Source organism: Embiotoca jacksoni, unplaced genomic scaffold (assembly GCF_022577435.1).
Source record: "Embiotoca jacksoni isolate LCO1_2020_lvr unplaced genomic scaffold, fEmbJac1.0.p SCAF_19, whole genome shotgun sequence".
Lineage (NCBI taxonomy): Eukaryota > Metazoa > Chordata > Actinopteri > Embiotocidae > Embiotoca > Embiotoca jacksoni.
In genome coordinates this window covers 5,704,892-5,732,511 of record NW_027185329.1, presented here as the reverse complement: position 1 = coordinate 5,732,511, position 27,620 = coordinate 5,704,892, and the positions used below count along the sequence as shown (strand labels likewise).

Sequence of the window (27,620 nt, the reverse complement as noted above, 5' to 3'; positions counted from 1 at the left end):
GCTTATATTTAGATAGCATGTGTCACTGATGCAGTTTATGGAATCTGGAAAGCTATGTCAATAACTTGATTGGTCGAGTTTAACTCGAGTTATTTTTACATCAAAGGACACCATATTAATGGATATTTGAAATTACCTAAAGCAAGTGTAATTGGGTCAATAAAGCAAATAAAAGTGAGGAAGTTTCTCCAAAGGTCAGAGGGCTGTTTAATCAAGTCAGAGAATTACGCTGATTTTTTCCAGAAACACAAAGTCAGCGGAAGTTAAGATCCAAGGAGGAAAGAGCACGTCGGACTCTGATTTCAAAGCTCGGTGTTGCAAAGCCTCTTGAAAAACAATGGAAATGAAAATTGGCCAGTCTGCTCCTAAAATGTGTTATTTCTAAGTGTGTGTGTATGAAAGTGTGTGTGTGTAAAGGGGTGAAACCAAAGATGCTCAGCTCGCAATCAGTGTGTCCGACAGCTCTTGACTTCAAGTCCCCGGCCAAGACATGCTGACTGCGTCACTGGCAGGATGACCCGGAGGAACACCCGTCAGTTTGTACGTATGGGCGGGCGTGCGTGTGTGTGTGTGTGTGTGTGTGTGTGTGTGTGTGTGTGTGTGTGTGTGTGTGTGTGTGTGTGTGTGTGTGTGTGTGTGTGAGAGAGAGAGACAGTTTAGATGGCCACGTCAGTTGTCTGAACTGAGTGATGAGGTCACGACAGCTCTGTCTCGGCTGTCTGTGAAGAAAGGGGTACGTGACCTATCACAGTGATAAGTCTTAAGTGTAAAGATCTTTATGAGGGATGCAGACGGTGAGAATGTTTACATGACAGTGAGGGAAAGACTGAATGGGTCTAAATGTGACTATTGTTAAAAAAAAGATCATTTAAAAGTAGGAGAATCTGGATAAAATAATGAAGAAATCATTAGTCTTACGATCGCGTGATCCCACATGAAAAAAGTTTCAAACCTTGAAATTCATCAAACAGTCTGTGTTTGCAGAGATTTATATTAGAGTTGTGTCCAGCAGAAGACTTCATCCAACATGACGTGTGTCTTAAAAATACTCTTCCTTTGAATAAAACTTTGAAACACTGAGTTTCACCGAACGGGGTCAAAAACTATGTCAAGAATCTCAAGATTGTACTCAGAGAGACTTTGATTAGCTCTGCAACAATGATTATGCGGAATATACTTTTTGTTGAAACTGAGCTTCATTATTTCTGTCCTCTTTGGTTCATTTTCAAAAACTTGAAGGTGTCCTCTGTAGTTTTCTTGTAAACAAACAAAAGTTATGTTTGCACTCAAAACTAACTGAGCTTATTTTGTAAAGTATTTTAAATCCATCATCGCTTAAATCCAAATGTTTACTACCTTGTCTTCCACTTGAGACCTATGTTATATTAACGGTAGGGCAACCCACACAAAAGATTCTCTTTGCCAAATAATAGTCTTAGCTCATACCAATAGTTGACACATATTTTTGATAATAATTAATTGAGCTTTTAGTGTACAACTTACAACACACGTACAAAGTGACAATACTAACTGTGACAGCAGTGATGATTGTGAATGTGTCTGACGATAAGCGAGGAAGCTGACTTTTTTTTTTACTAATCTGTCTTCATCTGTGCCTCATTTCTGTCATCCATCCCTCCTTACGGTTCTCCACAAAGCACCAACACTTTTATCCTTTTACAGACATATATATATTTATGACTGATAACATTTGTTCTTTTTTGTCTCCTAACTGAGTATTAATGTGATCTTCCAACTTGCTCGCAGCCATCTTTATTACATTTATGGCCGCACACAGTATTTGCCACCTATCTTCTCACTTTAACTGACACCTCTTCACCGCTTCACCTCATCTCTCCATCTCCTCCCGGCTCCTTCCGTCCCTCTATTAGGGCTGAGACTGTCAACCCTCTCCTCCGTCACTCCTTCCTGTCTCTAATAAGTCTGGCATTCTCGGCTCCGTCGTCCCCTGCCTCCCGTCCCTCCTTACCTCACCATCCTGCTGTTCTTCCCTCTAATATGGTTGACATTCTTTACCCTGTCCTCACTCCATCTCTCCTGGGTGACTCAAGCTAAAGTGCTGCCTGGAGGGTCCTTTTGTGGGTTGCAGAATTATAGCGCTGAGGGCCGAGGCCGCAGGTTAAGTGCACTCTGAACAAAGAAAAAGTGACAAGAGGGCTGAGTTCTACCTGATGCAGGGAAGAGGAGGAGGAGGAGGAGGAGGAAGGTTTATGTAAGACAAAGTAGAGCTGGCAAGACTTTAGGCGATGATTTAAAACAAATGAATATGCAACAAGCAAAGAATGATCACCTGTTTTCTAAGTATCGGGACTATTTTAGTGTCCATCGGTGAAACAGCTGTAGAAACGCTGTTCTGCTTGGTAGCTAAGCGCTGACCTGTGTGATGAGCCAAAAGACCAACAGGGATACTACATTATTGTTTTTCAATTATTAAAGATATAAAGATGTACTGGCGTTTGCATATCACCAAACCAGGACGTTGGCATCTTAAAACACCAAAAGGCCACCAGAAAATGTATTTATGAAATGTATGTATTTATCTGTATGATGGACTATGAATGAAAAAAGTGGATTTTTTTTTTTCTTCCCCACAGCACTGGGAGTGACACTTTTCACATCATATTTGTATTTCCACTGAAATTAAATGTACCCCCTGTCGTATCACAATTGACAAGCTACTTAGCAGTCTTCTGCAGAAGCTACAGCAAACCAACATCAGCCAACAAGCTTTAGCTGAATTGCAGACTTCAACATTAGCATGTCACTGTGTGAATATTTACACACTACAGTGTGTAAAGTACAGCCTCACTGAACTGTCGGCATGACTGTAGACTCTTACACCAAATTCATACAACATACTGATTGTATGCAGGTTTTAGTACGGTCTGTCTTCCCACTAGAAACATTTAAAAAAATAAAGTTTAATCAAAGCACACAGCGTGCATACTAAATATTACCCGTTTTTGAGAGATCTGTAGATGCACACTACTCTCTCACAACACAGTACATAAAGGAGGTGGAGGATGAGGTAACAACTGAAAAAAAACAAAAAAAGAAATTGTGGGTGGTGGTGGAAAGGCTCTAAAAATGTTTTGTTTTTTTTAACAAATGGATTCCTGAAGTTTAATTTTTAGTAGCTTTCCAAGTGGCTGTTTGACTTTTATCCAATGTTATACATATTGTATTAGTTCCTGTTGATAAATATAGGGAAGTATGGTCCCATTTTTTGTATACTGACTGCTGAAAAAGTATTCTATGATAATCTTAACAGTCTTAATCTAGAATTAGTTTGTAACATGGATTTCGGAAACCAATGACTGGAACAGGCAGGTTTGTAAAGTAGTACTATGATAACTCTTTTGAATAACACCTTTTCTGTTTTTATATCCTTGTATATGCAGTCTCTAAATCGGGTTCAATGCTATGCAAGGTTTAATAAGCTTTGGGCCGTCAGTACCACAGTGCATACATTCTGAAATGCAATAATACACTCACTCACAAGCACATAATGTACTGTACATAAGAAAACGCTGAACTATAGGTCAAAGCCTGCTGGCTCTGCAACAGTGAAGCAACATGAGCTAAACACCCACAAAGCATCATGGGACCAGGATGATGTGGGTGTATTGATTTTTATGTGGGAGTGGAGCAGAAGGGTGGAGCTAAAACTGGAATTGCAGTAGATGACAGATACCCATTGAGTGATGTCTAAATGGGCATGTGGGGGAGGAGTGGATGTAATGGAGCAGGGTGAATTGAGCAAAAAAAACAAAACAAAACAAAAAACAGAAAGAGAGCAGAGTGGGAGGGATGGAGTCAAAGGGTGGAGCTGCTGTGACACCAGCCACACCTCACCATAGAAACAGTTGCTAAGTGATACTGCGAGGCTGGCCAGTAGGGATGCTGACTGCTGAAATGTATATCAGCACCTGCAGAAGGAGGGATTAATTTCAAAGGGAACTTTTCATATGTCCTCATTTGTAGAGTTTGTGACATCAGCCATGAATAACATTTTATTGACAGCTTCCGCTACATTATAAGATTTCAAAAGATGTGACTGTTGTTATGCAAATGTGATCTTGCTTTAACAAGGTGTCAAACTACAGCCTATGTCATGTTTTTGTCAGGTAATTCGTGAACTTGCTAAACTTCCTGCCATACTTTGATTTTTCTACATTTTACATTTCCTGAAATTGTGAGAATTATTAACTTTCTGGGTGATTCGATTATAACGCAAAGAGCTTCAGAATCTCACCTGGCAGAAGACGGGTTTATACGTTTCAGAGAAGAGCTGGGTCAGTTCTTCAGAGTCACACAGGTCAAGCGGCAGTCGGTCCACACACAGACACTTGGAGTGCAGGTTCTCCTCCTGGCTCAGCTGGTTGACGTCCATCCACTGCACCATCAGTGAGCGATCCCCCTGCAACAGTCAGAAGTGTGACACGGATTGTTAAGATCCTCACACTGGCTCCAATCTCCTACACTTTGTCATGAGCACTCTTTGAATACAGCAAGGACACCATAAAAAAATGTGTAAATATTATGTCACTTTCTGTTGTAAGTGCTGACTCATATGCACTTGAGCTCCAATTCCATCAGAGCAGATTCTCTCACTGCTCAAACAATCACAAAAAAGATTCTGGTGCACTAAAATGAAAAAAAAGGCGACGATGTTTTCAACATTTCTTCTCACATAATTTTGGTATTTACCCCTTTTTACTCAGGTGACAAACTGAAACCAAACTTGCAAAACCATTTGTACTGATCATCTGTTCTCCATTGTAGTGCCAGTTTTATCAATCCAGTATTAAAAGTTTTAGCCAAGTTTTCTGGAAGTAAACAACTCGACCAAACACTCAAATAAATGTTTTCTCATCCTTCTTTCTTTTATCTTTGAATACAATCAGACAAGCTGCTAGCAGTTTTGTTTGATTTATATAAAACTATAAAAAATACTGCCTGCTTTTTGTTGGTCAGTGGTCCAAATCAGTAACCTATTACACTTTAATTTAAAATAAAATTGTTTCAGCTTCTAATGGGAGAATACTCTGTGGCTCAGGAAACCGAAATACATTCTTTGTATTCATCTAAAAGAGTTCTTTCTAAGATCCTTTAGTTACTTCTTTCCAGTAGGAGATTTTGGTTAATATGTTCTCTAACGTACCAGAGGCCGGCCCAGCAGCTCAGAGCGGGCACGCGAAGCAGAGTCCTTCTTCATGTATTCAACAAACCCATATCCTTTGGAATGGCCCGTCAGCTCACTGTACACCAGGAAGGAGCGCTCGATGTTCCCGTAGGAGCGCACCAGCTCCTCAAACTGCTGGGCGGTGAAGGTGTGGGGCAGGTTGGTGAGGCAGAGCAGGGAGTCGGTGGGCTGCAAGGTGACGTTGATCAAGCGTCCGCGGACAGTGCTGTGATGGAGGGAGCGGATGGCATCCTGAGCCTGGTCCCCGTTCAGCAAAGTCACAAAGGCTGGAGGAGGGGACATTATGGAGACAGCGACGGGGGGGGGGGAAGACAGACGAAGACGAGAACAGACACAAAGAAAGAGATGCACGGACATAGAGGGACGGAGAGACGAGCAGACACAGACAAACACAAACATACATTTAAAGCAGACATTCAAAAACAGGCAGAAAGCAGTTTGTGGAGGATGCAGGATGGAGACACACATTCAAAGAACATGCTCAAAATAACTCACATGAAAAGCAAAGGAAATAAATGACAGGCCAAACGTGGCAAAAAGGAAAACAAAAGGGAATAAAGGGGGAAAATTGGACAAGAAAAACCAAAATGACAGACACAGTCATAAAGACAGACAGACAGAGACACAGAGAGAAAGACAACACATTAGCTAGAAAGCCAAAAGGGAGCCACTATGTCGGGGGAATCCACTGTGACACACACACATACACACCTTATCGCATTTAATAAACAATCTGACTGATAAAGGAAAGAAACAATAACACTAATGAATATAACACTATAGGAAGCATTTTAGTAATTAAACTACTGGCAATTTAATTGTGAAACCTCGATGGGAAATGTGCCACCTCTTATGTGGATGTCAGTCAGCGTTGCTGGTAAATGCAGTCAATACAATCCTCGATAATTCTCTGTGGCACTTGGATGCAGCTGCAAAATCTGTTGTCCTTCCGGCACCAGCTCGGTCATTTGACATGTGCAGTGATGTCGTTGGTGGCCGGAAGAACTACGGGCTAATTGAGTTGCCTGGGTGGCCGGTGGGCGCTCTAGATGCCGCAAAAAATAACCTTCTTTTTGCTTGTTCTGCAACGAGCTACTTTTCCAACCATGAAAATGGCATCCCAAAGTATCAGTGCAAGGACAAGGATATATTTTGACTCAGCTGACTGACTTGGATAACCAGATGTACTGTATATATTTAAGCTAGATACGGGCAAAGAAATGCAGCAGAGAGGCCAGCGCTGCAGCTACATCAGCCTGACAGGAGGAGGTGACGACTGTCCCAAACCGAGTTGTCGAGCGAGAACAGCGACTGGTGGTACCCATGATGAAGTTGCCCTCCCATGCGACAAATACTAGCATCATTTTCATGACAGCGATAATATCTATGAAGTAAACAATTTTTTTTTTTTTTTTTACCTACAAAATGAGAACAGCCTACAATACGTCCTCAAGAAGGATGCGATATTTTATGTTAAGTTCCAATCTCTCATATCTATCAGACTGTGTCTAGACCCTTTGTTATAAATTCCTTTCCTATAAACTGACAACTTGTTCAACATAAAAAAAAAAAAATAAAAAAAAAACAGTGTGAGGGCCCATTAATAAAACCAGACACACAAGTACACTGTGTTAGTAGGCTGAAGGGAGGAACAGGGGTGAATGTATCAAACATCGGAGAACTTTAAAATAGTCTGTAAGGTGTTAAACAGCTTTGACTCCACATCAGAACAGCCATGGACAGATTCATGGGCTGTGAAATGAGGTGGGAATAAATGTAACTAATACGTTATATGTTTGTGTGAGAGTGAGAGAAAAAGAAGTAAAAGATAAAACGTGTGCTAAGAGAACAGTTGTTTTGTGTTGCACAAGATAGAGTACATAAATCACACTATACTGTATATAGAAGAAAAACAAGAACCACACTATATATAGAAAATATAAAAACAAGAAGCTCCAAGGATTTAAAACAATGAGCACACTGAAGGAGACAAAAGTCAAATGGATACTCAAAATGAAACCACATAACACAAACAGGAGACACAACTGGGATCGCTGCCAATTTGCTGAATAACACTCTGTTCAAACTGAAGCTTACAAAATGCTGAGGAGGTGTGTACATTAGCAACAATTATCCTCAAATTCAAATGCAACTTCTAAACGCATATTATGCAGCATGTGGTGGAAACAGCAGCAACTTTCTGCCTTTTCAGCTTATGGATGGATAAGTAAAGACTTCCAACCTCTTCTTCAAACAACTTATGTAGATACAACTGAGTAAAAGTGTCGTGCTTCAGCCGCCTGACTGCACCTGCTGAGAGGCCAAACCAGAAACTGCAATGTGCGGCTCTCTGGTTTGCATGTTTAAGTCAGTGCGCACTGCTGTATTAAAAACAAATATTGTAACTACAACAGCTTCTACCAGGACTGAAGTGTCAAAAGACTAACAGAATTCATGTGAATCGTACACATTTAACCCTGCTACTGTAGTAAGAGCACACAGGCAAGGGTAAAGGCAAAACAAACAAATAAAAACACTATTTGATACTGAGAAACAACTTCTGTCCGATATCGCCATGGTGATGTAGTTAAAAAGCTTTCTAATAACCAATCTTTCACACCCCCAGTGGTCAGATTTGAATTGCACCACTCTTTGTGCTCCTAAGAGATAAGATTAAATGCATTACTTATTTACTGTACGGTGGAAAAGCACACGGTTCACTCAGTGTGAAGAAGAAGAATACAAATGATCAGAACTTTTCATGCTGAGCCTGAGACTGTGCAGATTTAGCCGAGGTTACGTGTTGGGCTGGTCAACGTTTGTTAAGAAAAAAATGCCGACTACAGGTTTACTGAGCTTTTGACCTCAAGAAAAATATCATTGTGCCTCAGGAAAGACAATCTGTTTTGTTCTTGCAAAGCTGCCCCTGTACGAGTTCACAACCCAATGTCTTCTGTCAAAGCTTCAAGCTCACCTGCTGTGACCCTGATCCCAAAGTCAAGTACATATTGTTCAGAACATATTGCACATCGTGCAATGCCTTCATGTTTAAACTGACTCCTGCTGGGGAAACCACTCTTTAATACATGGTGCTGACATGATTTTGCTTAACACACAACTATTGCAGCTAATATTTTCGAATGTGTTGTACTCTTAATTGTTCTCTCCCTGTTTCCTCTGCCTGCTCATCTGGATTATATGGTCAAAATGATATGTAACAGTTAGCTCTATTATACGTTGATATTAATACACATTATTCTGATGTGCCATTTCAAAATGACTAGGAATGAAAGGCAGAGGCGGTCTGAGTATTTTTGCACACAGCTCAGACGAGGGTCCTGATGATGGCTGGTGCCTGAAGTATCCTTTTTACGAATTCCCATAATAATGCTGCATGTTCAAGTAAAAGTGAAAGCCTGACAGCTGGTCATGCGGAGGATTAGTGGAGTATCACTTGTAGCTCTTGTCTTCCATTACTGGTGACAAAATAGAGAAGCCACATCCAGCATAGTTGGTGTTAAAATGTAGCAGTGTTCAGGTAGACAAAACCAAAGAGGCTTCATTAACATATATTACGAGACCTCCGCTGGTATTTTAAGTGAAAGACAGTGTTTGGAGTTCTGGACAATGTGATACTATGTACTGTATATACAGAGATATAAAGATCTGTCCTACGTTAACTAAATGTGGGGGACATTTAAAGCAATCTCTATTTCTGATCATTTTTGATAAGGAGATAGAACCATTAAACCATCTTTACAGTTTCAAAGCGACGACATTTTGTTACCCAATGACTGTCTAGGTCACTGTGAATATTTTAAGATATTACTTGTAACCAAGCATCAAACACAGGGTGAGCTATGCCCAAAATTGGCATCACTGGCATGCTTTGCTTTTGGCTTAAACCGCATGAAAGTCTCCCTCTGGTCTCTGGCACAATTTTACCCTTTAATCAGTTTAAAAACAGGTATGTTTCTACAGCCTAAGTAGGCACACCTAAATACTTTTCAAGCTCCTCCGGACATGGCTCCAAACAACACGGCATTTACAGCCTACACTCCTCGATGTACAGGCTGTGCAAAATTTATAAGCACTTTAGATGTTTACATTCTTATCAATCATGCAGGGCAGCGTCTGACTGGTCCTAAATTAATTCTGCAGTGTGACATCGACCCCAAACACACAGTCAGAAGAACAAGGAGTCCCGCAACAGATGGCATGGCCCCTACAAGGTCCTGATCTCGACATCATGGGGTCAGTGTGGGATTATATGAAGAAACAGAAACAATGAATCGTGGAAAGACAAACATATTGACTTAATTAAAAAAAATTCTGTTTGCTGCACTTCGCATGACTTTATTTGATAAATTAAAACTATGCAGGGCTTAATTTTTGAAAGCAAACTTTTCTGACTGACTATTTGTTTCAATCTGCTTCTATTCTGTGATATTTAAAATTAAAATTTAAGTAAGAACATGACAGACTGATCTCTGGCTGCTGTTCTAGATCTTACTGTAAGTCACCACAAGGCACCTTCAAAACAATTCAGCATCAAAAGTAGCAGCACATAATGACAAGTTCCCTGTCTGATCCTGAGAGCACATCAAGTAGTCTGGCGCCACAGGAAATGGAAAGTTGAAAGCTGGAGTTTAGGTACCAGGCCCACAAATCACTGTGATTGTTTGTTAAATTATTCAAATGAAAACACAGGCGGCTGGTCTCTCTGCCACTCATCACAGGGAGCAACTCTGACAAAAAAACAACACAATTACAAGTGATTTATGGTGCAAAAAAAAAAATGGTGCTTCAATCACATCCAATGCTAATAATGATTAACGCTCACTACATCTCTTGGTTCATATTTTAAGAAAGTCGGTTCAGCGCTCCATTTAGAGGGCTGGTCCTTTGAAAATAAATTTTGGAGGATCAAAAAGTGGATCTAACTTTTTTTTGAAAATGCTCCTTAATGAAATGAAAGCACAGCTGAAAGTTTTGCAACTTAATGAAACCAAATTTAAAAAAATTCTCCCAACATATTCTGTTGGTTATTTTTGGATTTCTTTGATTAAGTCCATACAAAATTGAAAAAAATATAGAAAAGAGAAATATTAAATTCACTGTATGTTCTTCTTCAGACTGTGCAATCATACAGTATGTAGCAAAGAAAAGCAGGACGGATAACCAGTATTTTGCCTCAATGTTGGCACTATATGAATGTCCCCTTTCTACTCAGGTGTAGGGCCTCAGATTAAAATGTTCAGCAGTGAAACGTGCAAAGCAGAGTGCGATCTGAAGGTGGCGTTAAAACATCTGTAACGCAGGACGTCCCCACTGACCTGCTCACGACCACGTCTTTCATCTTACATCAAAGCTACGCAAGCCTATCTGTCTAAAATGAGGGAGCCATAAATAGATCAGACAGCGTCCACATTTTTTGGGTAAAGAATATAAATGCTATAAAAATGTATGCGCATAAGTCTATGGTGAAGTCGATGTGTTGGTTGGGTAGACGATGGAGTCACGGATGGAAAATATTAGACCAAAAAAAAGTTGAAATGAGCAACATTTGGGACATCTGCTCCACAGGCTACTTTTAGTTTTCTAAGAGAACATGACTGTAGGCAGATCTAATACAAGGTCAGGATCAATCTCACAGACACAAATCCATCCCCAACCTCTCTGTTTTTTTGAGTTTTCAACTTTCTCCCCTGACTACTGCCTCTGTATCTCAAACTATCTCTCAGTATTGTCTTTTTCTGTCTGTTCTTCCCACCTCACTCCACTCTGACTACTGCGTTTCTTCACATCTATTGTCTATCTTTTGGTCTTTCTCGCTTCTTCTCCACCAGTATCTCCATTACCATTTGCCTGAATACCGCCTCCCCCCCAAATCAATTTCCTCATACCCCATCTAATACTCTTACACATACACATACACTCACAGTCTGTAATGGATCTCTTACACTAAACTGAGAGCCTAATCTGGTTTTATCCCGCTGAGTATGCTACCTAACATTAGGCATTACGAGGGGACGGAGAGAATATGGTTTTGCTTTTATGCTGAGGCTCTCTCTCTTTCTATTGCCTCTAATGATACAGTGCGGCCTGACAAGCGGGGGCTGACGTCAAATCCTGCTCAATACTTTCCCCAGCAGTGAAAGGGAGAACTCTAATACTCTTAAATATCTTACAGAATCTTATAATTCACAGCCTGTCAATCACTGAGTGGGCTACAAAGTGAACTTTGACAAAAAAAAAAAAAAATAGAAGAGAAAACATTTAGAAAAAAAAAAAAAAAGCCCAAAAGCACAACGTCTTAATTATGGGTCTCCGCTTCTGAACATGTCGATTATTCCCAGTGTTCCTGTGAGGAGTGCGTAGGGGCACAGGAAAAGAAATCTTCCATTGAAATCACCTCGAAGGCTGCAATTCTGTCGCCACGTTCCCCCGTTGAAGAAGCTAATTAAAAACAAGGGAGTTACGAACGACGCGGCGGACCCCTGAAACTCGAGGGGCCGGTTATCATGCTGAGTGCGAGGAGGTCCTGCTGTTTCATCTGGGCCCAGGGGCCCAGATGAAAGTCTCAGGTGGAGAAAGGAGTCTCAATAATAAACAATTGAGTGGACCGACAGGGAAAAGTGCTCCAGACTAAGCTTCATCCACATGTTGGATTGCTCCAAAAATGTCTGATAACCGTTCAAATTTCAGATCCATAACTGTAATAATGTAGGTAATAACTCCATACAATAATGACACTGACTAGGTGATGGCCAAAATGCCAGACTCAAAAATATATTTGCTCATTTTCTAAGACAATAAAATGAGTATTTTCAGGTTTTGGACTGTTGGCAATAAAACAATTCAGCTATGTGAACTTTGAAATACACATTCTTTGATATATCGGAGTTTTTTTTGTTTTATTTTTTTTACTGACCCATTGAACTAGCCTCTAGTCAATTTCTAATTTTAGTGGGTTTTTCTTTTGGATTTTGCCTGGAAGCTTTCACCTTGAAAATAACAAAAAGAAAGAATTCCAGGACATCATTTTGGAACAATATAAAAAGAGAAATTTCACCCAAACCAGTGTGGAAGTCATTATTTTTTTTAAACCTTCCTCCCTTACACAACCGTCATGTGCTAAATTATAATTTTATCAATTTCACTGATCCTCTCCTCTGCTAAAGGTGTGAAGTTGCTTGACTAACAATGTCAAAGATTTGAATTTGCTTTCGAGATAAAAAAGCAGATGAGAGGAAACCAGGGAGCTGAACCCACTGTTTAGAAATTACATCATTATTGCAATGTCAACCTGAGCTAAGGTTATATTATCTGTGTGTGAGTCAGGGCTGACAGGCCAGCAAGGATGAGCTCTCTCTGGATCTGTCTCACACTCTCTCTCTGTCTCTCTCTCTCTCTCTCTCTCACACACACACACACACACACACACACACACACACACACACACACACACACACACACACCGTTAAGACTCTGCTATGAACCATCTTAACAACAAATGATATTCCTGACTATGTATAAATCCTCACATCGCAGCAAACACCATCTTTGACGGCATCCCAACTTCGATCTGAAAGGCTTTCCAGACATTTGCTTTATCTCAAACACTTTACAAAAGGTACTCCACAAATAAATGTTGGAGAAAAATGGAGTGGCTCCTTTGACACAATACATATCGTCAACTACTTGTGGTAAAAGACCATCACTGAGTATGTCCACACACATAAAGATGCACAAAAACTGTTCTGTAGCACCAATAATCACTCGTCCTCCTTTGCATCTCTGTGCTACAGTGTCGACACGAGCTGCATCCTCCTCTCTCTCCAACGCTCCTCTCATCCTCAGAGCCCTTTGTCTTCCAACACGCCGACCCTCCCACACTTTCTCCTCCATCATCACCACCTCTTCTGCCTCCTCTCTCCTCTCTCACCGTTTCCATCCATTAGTCGCCCTCCCCCGTCCCCCCCCCAACAGTCCTTCAGCTGATGGCCACAGTCCTCGAAGGGACTTCAGGGCTTCAATACTTGTTGAGTCAGTGGATTTGAATAATTAGAAAATGTCTGATTGTGTAAAACGTTTGTAAAGATTGCATGAAGCAGACCAGAACACTACAGGGTAATGTGTAGCTGTAGTTTAAGTCCAGTCTTGTTCCTCTGTCTCAAGTTAATGTAATGTAATGATCAAATATGCAGAAAGATATATTTTGATATATTTATTCTTTCCTTTAGTTGCAAACTGAGTTTTAGCAAATACAGCACACTTTGGGAAATTTATCCCAGTTAAAATCCAATACAGATTGCGTTGAAGGATTTCATATGAAAAATATAAAAAGGGCAAAGTTGTTTTTTTCTTCTTCTTTTTTGATTCGGTTGGGACTCAGACTAAGCTCAGATTTGGACCAGATTCATACTCAACTTAAGTGGACCTGACCACAGCTTTTGTAAAAAAAATTTTTATAAAATTTCCATACAGTATGTCATGTTGTATCGTGTACTTTGTGTCACTAGGTTAACCACGACGATTCACCTCAGACGTTCTCCAACTCCTCAAAGAGCAATAACTCTGATAAACTCAATCATTCAAAGGTCTCCCTTACTCAATGTTCCACAGTAATCATTAGACTTTAGGTCCTAACCCAAAAGCTGCAGTGTGTTTAAACCTGAGCAGAAATGTCAGATTTTTTCTCTCAAGAAATAGCGCAAACTTTCATATGTCCTCACTGTCAGATTTTGTTGTGGGGCCTGTTGTCCTACTCAGTTCTGCAGGAGTAAACATCACACACCAGCGGGAATCACAACGCAACAAGTGTGGAGAAAGAACTGTCCTGACACTTTGAATTTAACATGAATAAGAACTTATGGTAATAGTAATAGTTTTCCGGATGTACGAGGTGTTTGATGGTTCGATGGATAGAGAGGTGGAGGAATGAAATGATGGATGGATGAGATGCATAAGAGGCAGAACTGAGTGGATCTAACACTGCATCTCTTCAACCAGCCGCCCACTCTCCCGCCTACAGCTTCATTGTTCACTCAGCTCCTCTGTCCCTCTTTGAGACATTTCACTCTAAAAATGGATGCTTCTTTTAACATAATTCACAAACATTTTGTAATTTACATTAGGACATTTTCAAAGACAAAGATGGCCATAAATTATGTAAAGAATGATGTCTAGGTATTCTAATATGAATCAGAATTTAAGCAATGATCACATTAAAGCACAGCCACTCCCATGCAGTTAGAAGAAAAAAACATTGTCACTAGTTGCAAATACTTTAAAATGAGTTTAAATTGTGCATATATGCAATAATCCCTTCCTTGTCGGACATTGCATCATCGATTCATCATTTATTGATCCTTGCAGGAAATCACTCCATCTATTTAAATTTTCTCTGTCATGCCCTCCCCTCTGTCGCTTCTTCTTCTAGTCATTAGTCACACAACCTGCCATTTCAAGTCAATCCTAACCTTCATCCCTGATACGCATCAATTCAGTTCCTTCACATTCTTCCTCCCCCCCACCTCTCAAAATATGTTCGTCACTCCTCTCCTTCCTCTTCGCTCTGGACGTACGTACTGCTCTGCCTTTCCTCTCTTTCCATATTAGTCTCAAAATAGAAACGCTACTGCAAATCAACCAGGATTGAACCGTATACCTTAAATTTAACCTTAGAACAAACGTGGCAAGCAGTATACAGTGTGTCACTGTGTGCAAGTGGACACAACAACATAACATTCAATGTGAGTTGCAACAATTAATTCAAATCACTTCCAGCAACAGAGACCAAAATTCTCTGTTTTCAACTTCTCGATTGTGAGGATTTCCACCTTGTCTCTAAATAATAATAATAATAACCTTTTCCATATAGCATCTTTCTTAACAAGGCTACAAGGTGATGCATAATAAACACAACAAGGCATCAACGGAAATTACACAAATGACAATACAGGCGGCAGCCCTGTTGTGTGTATTGGGTATTGGTCAGCTTTTTTTTTTTTTTTTGTGTGTGTGAAACAATGCACAAGCACCTGTGAAAATGTCACACTATTCACTGAATAAACACTCCCGTGCTCACAAGTAAAACGATCAGACTCCGTTTTATCACAAGCTGCAACTGAACAATAAGGGATCAATGCAAGAATGAAAAGGTTCTGCTAATGAGAAGCTGATAACATTGTGATATTTAAATAATTATACTAAAAGCATTTAAATGCAACAGAACAATCCCATAATCCCATTATAACTCATTTGGTCTCTCACTCAGTCTCCTTTTCTAACAAACAACAAAACAAGACTGGGAAAAACAGGAAAACATGAATATTCAAAAATACATCCTGACAATTCTTCAGAGAAGCACACGAGGCATACTTCCTCTTTTGATGCAGACAGAACATTTAAGATCAACTGTTTGTGTGTGTGTGTGTGTGTGTGTGTGTGTGTGTGTGTGTGTGTGTGTGTGTGTGTGTGTGTGTGTGTGTGTGTGTGTGTGTGTGTGTGTGTGTGTGTGTGTTTCTGCAGTCAGGTGGTTATCCTGAGCTCTTTTTATCTTTTGTGTGCATTTGTGGGCTCCATAAACAAGAAAGCAAGGTTGAGCGCTCTGATAACACTGTGGCCACGACTATCAGTTCTTAACAGTATGTAGCTCGAGTGTTTGCACTCTTGATTTGTACAGAAGTTTTCCACTGTAAGCGACAGCTCATGTGTGTCCATATGTGTGTTTATGATTTATGCATTTTTCATGTGCATCGGTGTGAGATACAGATAACATCACCGAACATAGAAACTTGGGGGTAAAATGCTTATGAGTTAATGAGACACCTGCATTTTCCCTCCATAATTTAGAGATGCCTGTATGATTTCAAAAGCATAATTTCTCGTCTTGATTGTCACGGGGAGAGGAGGGGGTGAAAATGCTTTTTACATAATTTTTATGGTGGTACCTTTAGTTTGAAACCACTAAGAAACAGGATATTCAGCAGCATAAAAGCTGTAAATTGAGGAGAATAGTCAAATGGCACATTAAGTCAATGGTAAATTGCATCTGTCCAAAGTACTTGTTGCCCCAACAACTACTACTTTTTTTTGTGCATACGGTTTGTGAAGCTACAGTATTTAGTATATAGTATTATATCTAAATCTGAAACTGACTCATTTTTTTTTACTTGTTTGCAAAAAAGAAATACAGTACTTCTACTCCTCTATCTATTCATCCATCAGACCAAGTGAAATATCCTGTAGGTCAATTTAGATACATACTTTGTGCATCAGGGTTGTTGCATCTTCTTTATAAGCCAATGTGCATGTAAGTGTATGCATGTGAACTATGTATACTTGTACTTGTCAATCTACAGGGTAACGACAGGACTAAAATGCTACTACATAATGAATGAAAATATAGTAAAATGTTTAACTATGGCTGTGCATCTATACAGTCTCACATTTGTGCCCTGTTACTGACAGTTGCCTTGTAATGACAAAAGGAAGAGACCAACAGCACTGGCGAGAAACAGTAAAGGAAAGAGAGCCATCACAATCATAATCATCATCATCATCATGTTCTCTCTAAGTGACAAACATGAGAAGGTTTTTTGACAAGATGAGGCGTGTGTGGGAGAGGTAACTTAATAAACCAGCACATTTGGCCTAATAAAAGTCTAAAGAATTTACAATAATTGACACACAAACAAAAGGAAAAGTACACAGACAAACATGATGACATATTTAGCCAGCCTGACAGCAAGAGGTAAAAGGCACAGTTGCTGCAGGTGTGTGCGTAAGATATAGAGAGCGAGTGTGTGTGTGTGTGTGTGTGTGATTAAAGATAACAGGCGCATCACATTTGCGTGGTCCGTGCTGATTTGCATTTAGTGATTCACAAGGAGACAGATGGACAGATGATGACAGAGAGAGAGAAAAAGAAGAGAGGAGGAGGAGGAAGGGTGTGGCAGGGAGGGGAGGAAGTGAGACGGAGAGAGAAAGAAGAGAGAGCAGTGATAAGCTGCTGTCCAGGGAAGCAATTAGATGGACTCGGCTGCAGTCACTGAAGACACTGAGGACAAAAAGGGGTCGGGGTCGAGTCTCGTAATGGCTCTGTTAGCTTGTGTTGTGCAGCTCTGCGAGAACAACCTTAAGTGAACACAGTATTCACACACAAATAACAACAAAAAGGGAGTCCTGGTAGCCTAATAGATCAGGTGCAGGCCACATTGCTACAATGTCCACTGTCTGATTCCCGGACCCTGGTTCCATGTCCTACGCCGTGTCTCCCTGTCACTTCACTGTTCATTGTTGATTAAAGGCAAAAAGCCTAAATGTAAATCCCACAATGGTGCATGTCTTGCTGTTTACAAGACCCAAATGCTCAACTCCAATCACTAATGCCTTAATCTGAATTAGAATCTTAATTTAATTAAATTGTAGTAAACCAGAAGCAGTAATACAAGTAGACTCGGATGTCCTCAGAAGTCCGCTGTCACAAAACCTTCAGCGCCATCATAAACTAAAATTATGGATGTTGACACATGACTTACATAACTATGTAGCAATATGTTTATAAAGTTTGAAGTTAGAGTGTAGTTTATTATGAAGTTTTTCGTAAGGGTACATTAGAAACATCAATAAAAAAAAAAATTACTTAATTTTTTTGTATTCTTTAAGTATACACAGCCTATCGAATTTATTCTACAAGCAATTTTTTTGGGTGCTTTCTGTTGCTTTAAATCTTGATGAAAAGTAAAAATGTAAGAAAATGTGTCAAATCATTGTTAGCTTACTCTATGTTTGGGCGGTCAATATTTTTTTTTGGCTCTAAGCACAGCAATTTTAGATAAATGATGTATTCTGAGCACAAAGAGCTCAGAAATACAGATGCTATTCAGTAGAATGGTGCCATTTTACAGTGCTGGGGATATAAAACAAAGTCAAACGGCTATACTGCAGCAAAAGTATCGACATATGTTAGACATACTTTCAAATCATGTTGTCAACTGAACACATATTGCTATATCACTATTGTTTTTGCCGCTTTGCAACAAATTGTTTACAGTGTATATGTGCTTGCATGAAACATGTACAACGATCAAGGAAGTGAAGTGGGCCTAAAATTCCCCACTGAAGAGGAAGGGACTCCAAAGACTTCATCAGCAGAATAGGAAGCACATTTCTTAAATATTTAAAAGAGCAGTGTGTAGGATTTAGTGGCATCTAGAGGTCAGGTTGAGGATTGCAACCATTAAACACCCCTCCCCCTGCCTCCCCCCTCCAAGCGTGTAGGAGAATCAACGGTGGTCGCAAAACTCGCAAAAAACATGAAAGGTCCTCTCTAAATCCGGTGTTGGTTTTATCCCTTCTGGCCTACTGTAGATGCATGGCAGTGTAACATGGCACGCTTCAGGGAAGAGGACCTGCTCCCTGTGTAGACAAAAATAACCATTCCCAGTTTCAAGGGATCATACACAAATGAAAAAAATCAAACTGTTCCAGCGCTGAACCGCTGTGCTGTCTGTAATGATGCTTATGTTTTTCAGACATTTGCAGAAACCTCAGACAGTGAGCCACAGCCATTTCTCTGACCATCAACCTCCATCAATCCTTCTCATGTAAATGCGTCCCTCCAGACATCAGAAACAACTTAACGGCCAAAGAAATCAACTTTCCATTCAGCAACATCATTACCAGAGAAAAACACAAAGCAACAGCAACCCAAAGATAGAAATATTTATCTTTGCACGGAGTGGTGAAAAACATAAAAGGGAACAGAATAGATTATCGATGTAAACATCACCAGGAGAAAAAAAAGGCGGCACTCGAAAAAGGACAAACAAAAGCTTAATGAGTGTTTTAATAGCAAGGTCACAATGAAAACAGCCCAAGTGATGGATGGTGTTACTGCTGCAGGGTAAGTCAATGAGTCCATGCTCGTCCCTCGGCCTGTGTATTTTTGTATTTCATCTACGCCGTCAAACACATTTACACACACAAAGCAACAGGCCAATGAGCTTTTTGCCAGCATGTGCTGTCTTCAATACTGGACAGAGCAGCAACAAGCACAAAGGACCCCATTGAAAGGCAGGGATTCCCAGGATAACCCTCGCTATTGTATTCCCAGATCCCTGGTTCCGCAGCACTGCCGATTTAGTACACATACCTCTGGACTGGTGGCGTCATGTGGGAGCAGTGGGCTCACTGTGGAGGGCTGGTTGGCTGACTGACTGGTGGATTGGTTGGATGGATGGATGGATGGATGGATGGATGGATGGATGGATGGATGGATGGACGGATGGACGGATAGATGCCTGCAGATTCTTACCAGGCTGGCTGACAGCTTTATCTGCCTGTACACAGAGTATGTAAATGTCTACATCTGCGTGCCTGTCGAGCTGCCTGTCTCCCAATCTGACTATCTGGCAGAGGCTTCAATTCAGAGCTGGTTTGTGTCTCAGCAGCAGAGACATGATACCAAAACCAAAATGAGTCTCAAACCTTTTTTCATGTTCGTTTAAAAAAAAGAAAAAAGTTAGCATTGAATTACCAAACCCAAATAAACTGCATAAATAGTGTCTGGCCACACTCCATTGGGTTTGTGGCCAGTTGTGGCATCTCATATTGGACTCAGACCTCGGGGTTAATATTCAGGTTAGCCTTTAACCAATCAGCATTGACCACCATATGAAATATGTTGTGCACCGAAACCCACCAAGCTGTGAACAACAGAGACCCTCGTCCATGGAGCTGAAAATGTAAATCTCATTTGATATTTTCTCTTGAAAGAAGCATCAGAGAGGCTACAATTATTTTTCTGCATATCTGTGATCTCAAATGAGTTTTGTATACAAATAAGTTGATGAAAACTGATGAGACAAATCACTGCCCAAGGCGTTAGAAAAGCTTGGCAGATTATGCAAGATAGAATCACAAAATGAGAAATAAATAATTAAAGCTCATTAGGCTTTGGATTTGCATGGCTTTTGTTTGGCCTGCTCTGTCCCAGCAAGGAAGATATTTAACACATTAAAATTAAATATGCACAGGCCAATTTAATTACATGCACACTCTTCATTTATCAAAGGCCTCTGGCAACAGGTGAGTTGAAGCGTTTGGGATGTGAAGCCCAAATTTTTTAAATTAAACACCAACAGAGCTGAAGATACCAAATTAGCAGCCAACTCAAAATCTGCTCTGATAATGAGATTTTAATCAAGCACTGGCAATCCCGCTGAATTTTGATGTAAGCATGGAGACTGATAATGATGAATGTGCTTCACTTTTTGAATGCAGGCCATGGGTTGGTTAACAAGCTGCTGCTAAAGGGCTTCCGATTTGCTGGTGAGGAAAGTATTTGAGGAAGGAAACAAGTAAAAGAAGGACTGACTGAGCGGCTGGAGGCAGGACAATGTAGGAAAGAGGCAAAGATCAAAGAATGGGAGAGGATTAGAGACTTTTTTTTAGGGAACATCTTGTTGGTAAGAAGTGGAAAAATAGGGAGAGCATGAAAGGGAGGACAAAGAGTCAGCAGTGGAGCTACAGGTGCTGTCCTCGTTTTGTGTGCGTGCGTGTCGAATGGTGGGTGTTAGAGGAAAAATCATTAGCCGAGGAGCTGAAGCAGCAGCCCGGCGCAAAGCCGCAAAATGGAGACACAAAGATATGTACACACACAGCAGGAGACGCTTAAACACACACATTAACACAGATCTGTGCACTGCAGGACACACTAACATAAACACTCCCATCTGTATGACCTAATAAGTCCAACGGTAGAGGCTGGCTCAGTCCATTGATATGGTCATGAGGTGCGGATGCATGCCAAAGCTGTTCCGAGCAGTACATTTCAATTAGAGCAGAGGCCGGGAGAGGAGCCAGCGGAGACTACCGCACAAACAGTGAGGAAAAACACCTCAGAGAATCACAAGAGGACAACTGGTTTATCATGGTCATCTCTGTTGTTACACCAGGACAAATTCAATTAAAGCAAAAGAAGGGAAAGATGTGCACTGTGAGTAAATTACCATGAGGTCAATTACTAATGGATCCAGAGAGAATTATCTTCAGTGTAATTAACACCCATATCCCAGGAGAAACTGCTGGAGGAAAATAAACTCTAACACTGAAGTACCTTAATGGAAGATGCAAACACTTCTACAAAAGGTGAATCTTGTTAAGATGCCTGCTAATTAGAAGCATTTCGCTGCTACGGAGCGGGTTCACGGGAACTTATCAAGAAGTGAACAAACAAAGCTCCTCTTCCTCATCACCTTTTACCTTAATTGCGGGTACCCTCTTTGTCCCATCCGCGAGCAAAGCAAAAGAAATGCGTACAAAATAAAAGACTCAATAAAAACCAGGAAAACTGGATCTCAGGAAATGTAATAGATCACACAAATCTGTAATGAGGAAACACCAGAGGCTGGATTAAAGGTTGAATAATATACTCAAACAGAGTAAAAGGATTAGGAAAACAAACTAAAATGTATAAATAAATAAAAATTGAATAAACAAAATGATCAAATTCAATATATTTAATTAATTAAACAATAAGTAGTTTGTTACCTAAAAAACATTGACACATTTCGAATTTAGTATCAAAAGTGCTATAAGGTCCACCTGTTCTAGTTTGTGGGACCACAAATAAAAGTAAAAATTTGGTTACCCAGTGTTATCCAGTATATCACATACTGACTGCATAAAAAAAAACTAGCAAAAACCAGCAGTTACAAATTTAAAAAAAACTAACAGACAAGGATCTCAGAGAATGAGGAATGACGGCAAAAACAATTCCAAATACAACCTCAGTAAAGTTGTCTGTGACAAGTCCGTTGCTTTTTAGTTATTGCAGTAAATGATGTGTACAACTAAAAGAATGGTGTATAGTGGAATTGTTTTGAGAAAATCAAACGCAACGTTCCATTTTATGTAACTTTATTTTTCATTCATGAGTCACAATCTTAATGCAAATCTATGTAACCCTATATATTCAAAAGTTGTCGTCAGTTTAGATAACTGTATTCTTATAAATACAGTGACATCAGCGAGGCGTCTGATCAGTCAGAAAGTCATTCTGGGACATGACAACGATCATACAGCCAGATTACAGTCATAAAGAACCTTTTTCAGGCACAGGGAGAACGGAGGAGTCCCGCAGCGGATCGTACGACCTCCAGAGAGGCCTGATCTCAACTTTATGGTGTCAGTGGATTTTGGCTGCCTTAGACATTGAGTATGCTTTGGTGTCTGCATGTGCGATGCACTCAGCTCAGGGAGTACAGTATGTCTGTATTTCACACCAATTATATAAAAATCTCTGCACCCATAAACCCACACTGCCATTTTCCAAGGACCCGGAGGAAATGATGCCATTTTTGATCCATACCTACTTGACAGCAGTGTCTGACCCACAAAGATTTCTTAAATACCATAATTGATGTTAGGAAATAACAATGAAAAATGACTGTGGACAGAGGATGACCTGTTGGATAAATGTCTGTGCAGCAGTTTCTTAATGTTAGAGGTCTGAATGTGGCTCAAAACCTTTGGGGGAAGACATCATCTCTGCTTCAGATTTCCTGGATGAGAAGTACTATATTGGTGAATCATTGTTTATAATAAATGGTGTTTTTGTCAAATAATAACTCAGAGAATATTTCTGTGTAAACAAGACTGCCACTGTGAAACTATTATTCTATGTTGGGTAACATGTTCTCTACCAAAGACGTAATCCCATAAACTTTGAGACATTAAAGATGTATTTATCTGATGACACTAAAACCTTCTTGTGAAAATCCTTAAAGTTCACAAAGGAAACTTTCATTGCCTTCATATGATTAATATTTCATCGTGAGTTTATTACAGAGCCCAGAGGCTGATAACAACAGCAGAAAGATATATAAAACCAATATAAAACCAATTTCCTATTTTAGGCTAATTTGACTGATAACAGCTGTGTTCTGCATCATAATGACAAAACACACAGCTTCTTTCGAGTACTGTGCTGTAAAATCTGCAACATGGCTCAATATTTTCTCTATTAACAAAAGAATCTGTTTAATTCTTCAAGTGTGCAACATGACTTCTAGGCAAATCATTCCACATCATGAAAAATTAAACATTTTCCCAGTTTAACCTTTGGGGCAAATGAACCCTCTGACTTGTTGCTCACCTCTCTTGTTCAAGCTGAACACATTACATCAAAGCCCGCTACGTCCCTGTAAAACAGATGAACAGATTACCTCGCCAGGCTAAAGCTAATTCTCTGCTGAGAGCTCACAACAATATGAGGCAAGATTGATTACATTACGTTCCCTCAGTCCATCCCCGTCCCTCAGACTCATCACCTGCTTGTGTCGTGCGTTGAAGTCCTGCCTCGCTTCTGTAACACTCGTGTTCAAGGTTTCTTTGTAAATTCATTATTTCTCCTGAAAAGTTTTAACATGATGAGTTTGATGCCCGCGTTTAATGTAAATGTCAATCGACTATTCAACTGCTAAATCTATGTACCTTGTCATTTTACGATAGAAAGAAGAATAACTCGGAACCTAGCATTGGGCTGGACTGTGAGTGCTAGAATGCGAGAGGGCATTTCACTTAAAAGAAGGGCTTCAAATGAAATACTGAGAAGCGGTAGCAGTAACGTGGTGGCTGTAACAGACTAAAGCCCTATCTATTCAAACAACATCCCTAGCCTCACCGATGGTCGTGAACTCTGGGTTACACCGAAAGATTTAGGCGCAGCTTGGGATCCCCAGGGACGAGCTGACGGAAGTTTCAGACCTCCATCCATTTTTATTTGGAAATACATCAGTGGAGAGCACCTTACAAAAAAATAAAAAATAAAAAGGGTTTGCACAAATAAACCTTTGTGATCAAAGATTCTACTTTTATGAAGCACAGAGGGAGAGACACAACCAGGCCTCTGAGACATGAAAGTAACAAAAATATTGAAGTGAAGGAATGCGCTCACATTCACACTTGTCGAAATTAACAGAATATGACAAAGGACACTCAACAATAATGACTTTTCATTTCAACTTTCAGCTCCAATTATATTTTTTTCAGCTTCTCAAGATTTAAATTGCTGCTGAGTTACCATCCTCCCTCGAGTGGAAACTGTCAAACCAGTATGCAGCCAGTTTGTGCACAGAACATTCTGAGACACAATATACAAGGTTGGCATCTTCTCCTTTCAGTAAACACCAGAGAGTTTACACTATTACGTATTCTCAACAACGCTGAAGGACTAAACTCGAGCTTTAACTTCTTAGCCCCTTCACATTCAAATCTTCAACTACTACATGGTGGCAGAGAGTGAAAGAAAGAGAGAATATTGTGATTTGTTTCACCGGAGAGACAAAATGTGAAAGAGAGAAGAGAGCGCGAGAGGAAGGAGAGGGTGACTCAGACCATAAACACTTGGTTGGTGTGATGTTATCCAGCTGCCATGAAAACTGATCCAATGGCTGGCAAGTCCGAGTCACAAACACACAAAAACATGCACACAGACACACGCTAGACTGACACTACTTTTCCCTGTTACAAAATAGAGAAACACAGCTATAAATTTGTTTTAAAACATATACGCATGTATAAACTGTCGGCACGAACTCACATATACCAAGTACAAAGCAACAGGAGCTGAGGTCTCACGGGAGTGTGTGTTTACGGTAAGTGACGAGGTGAAAAGCCAGAGAGCTACTGGATGAAGGCCAAATATTACACATACACATGCACTCGCGCGCGCACACACACACACACACACACACACACACACCAGTTTGTACAGCTATCCTTGTGAGGGCATCGCATTGACTTCCATTCATTAAGGACAGTCTTTACCCTAACCATAACCAATACATGCCTAACTCTAATCCCAATTCACACCCATCCGCTAACCCTGACCAGGACCTCAGAAATACCCTTTGGGCTAATCAGGACTGGGCCACAAGAAAACTACTGGTCCCGACAAGGTTGGTGTTGATAACGGAAAAGGTCCTAATGAGGTAACTAAAATGGGTTGACACATGTACACACATTTCCACACAATGTGAAAAGCTACACAGGCTTGAAATCAATCTTCCACACCTCTAACCGAAGCATTCGGGGATCTCCCAACACACATGCACAAACACTCGCATACACTCGCCGCTTACCCCACCTGCTGAGGCTGCATCCCACCTAAAACAATCCCATTTGTACTTTTTTTCAGCGAGATAAAAGCGTTAATGAGCAGAATAACTAAGTCTTACTGTTCCAAGTTGGAGCTTGGCCACTTGGACTCAAAAAGAAAGCACGAAGCGAAGCCAGCAGCTCAGCCTCAGCACAGCATCACGGGTGGAAAAATAAACAGATCTCGAAAAAAGTTCAATGGTTTTAAGGTTAAGGGTGGTTTAGCTTAGTGTTAAAGTTGTAAAATAAGTAACATAAGCTCGCACAAACTGAAGAACTGTTTTCCAGCCAGGTGGATAAAGTTGATAACCCGTGAGTTGTTGGGAGGATGTCTCATAACAATCTACAGCCTACCAGGCCAACCATGTGCCATTAAAAGTGACGCCACTAATGACTCAATGGATGAGTTCATGGACAAATATGTTTAATTAGACAAAAAAAAATGTTCGAGCATAGTACTCGAAAGCCAACATGATGAAGGTGAAGGGGGCAAAACGGTTTTGTGGCTGTGGTAAAGAAGAAAATGTTGAAGGAAGAGCGGTGCCGATGGATGACACAAGCTAGTGACGACATTATTACCTGGAAATATACTGTAACTTTAAAGTAAAATATACCTACTTATCTTGCTTTCACCCGAGGCCCTCAACAGAACTCTTTGAAGATGTATGTCAATGTCCCCGAAAACGTTCTCCATCTTAATTCAAAGCGCCAATACGGAGACACCCAGAAGTTACCATGTTAGGTTGGCAAGTTACTGGAGTAAGTCCTTTAAAATAAAATGTGCGGTACTTTACAGAAAAAAATTGAAATGGAGAAACAAAAATAGGAGAGAGGGTGAAAGTGGTGAGTTAACCGGAGAACCAACAGACACCTTGGCAGGGACGGGTGGCCGTCGGAGAGGGACTGACAGCGAGAGGGAGAAAATGGGAAAGAAAAAGAAGGGAAGAATAGGGAGGGCGTGGTTCTGCTGCAGGCATCACTACGAGTTTGGTAAGAAAAATGTAACTTTGTCTTAAACAGCCTCTGATGTCCGTGATGTCCAACTCTCTTCCCACTCCACCCACCTCTGTCCGTCAACGCCCGACGCCACAGCAGCGACCTAATTAGCAGAGCAGTATGGCTGCTGGTCCGGTGAGGGCCCGTGTTTCATCAGGCTCTCATTTGCTCTGAAACACCATTAACCTTTTGGACGGGCTGGTGCTTTGATATCTCAGCTGTTTACAGCTCTGCTCAACTTTCTAAAAGTGTTATGTTTCAGGTGCTTGGCTGACTGCCCCAACTAAATATAGGCACTATGTAATATTTGCCTGGAAAGGGACACACTCTAGGGGCGAGGGGGGGGGGGGGGGGGGGGTCACGTATGTGTGTGTGTGTGTGTGTGTGTGTGTGTGTGTGTTCTTTTATTTTCAGACCTATAACGACCAAATGTACTCAGAAGGTGAGGAGGACGTGGAAAAACCTTCTAAAATCAATACAACACCATTTTCTCCTCGATTAATTTATAGATTGGACTATATTCCAGGGTTACAACTATAATTCAAATTTGTCTAAAATGTGGTTAATTTAGGTATGTAGTGGTTATGCTATGTAGTGATTTATACTCTAAACGTGAACTCCAGGAGGTGTAGTTAAAGACAGACAGAGTGAAAGGCAAGATATGGTATAAAATTAAAAAAAAATAAAAAATAAAAAAAAAAATAAAAATCATAACTTCTAAGAGTAATACAAACTAATTAAAAGAAACTCACTGGAGTCTGTGGGGCGTAGTGCACTTTGTAACTCTGGATTTCATTTATTTGAGTCAGTTGTGGATTTTTATACCTTGTGTGGACCTAAACCTGCATGTAGTATGGTCAGTCATATAAACAGCATCACTGTTACCTTCAGTGTTACAATAATACTTTGCATATAATTGAAAAAATATATATATACTGCCCTGAATGAAAAAGTAAACAAACTGTGGTCACTTGAGACAAACGTGTCCACGAGTCTCACACTGTTTCCACGGTATGTTAAACTATTACATTCATTCCTCCTGCATAACTCCACCCACACCGAGAATGTCACTACTGCACTACTTTCCTTATCACTTATCACTATGCTATTGCTGTATGTTTAGGGTTTAGTTTACAGGCTCATTTGATCAGAGCTGCGTGCATATGTGTGTGTGTGTGTGTGTGTGTGTGTGTGTGTGTGTGTGTGTGTGTGTGTGTGTGTGTGT

At 40.4% G+C, this 27,620-nt stretch overlaps 1 protein-coding gene across 2 annotated transcripts in view; it reads right to left on the bottom strand.

Annotated features, from left to right (window-relative positions):
• Positions 1-27,620, bottom strand: part of raver2 (ribonucleoprotein, PTB-binding 2) — a 110,405-nt gene that overhangs the window by 62,633 nt on the left and 20,152 nt on the right. For both annotated transcript variants that reach the window (XM_069153168.1, XM_069153169.1), the window contains exons 4-5: positions 5,186-5,493; positions 4,277-4,441 (exon numbers count right to left, since the gene is read on the bottom strand). In XM_069153168.1, coding sequence (XP_069009269.1) covers positions 4,277-4,441; positions 5,186-5,493 — 473 coding nt within the window. The remainder of the gene's footprint in view (positions 1-4,276; positions 4,442-5,185; positions 5,494-27,620) is intronic.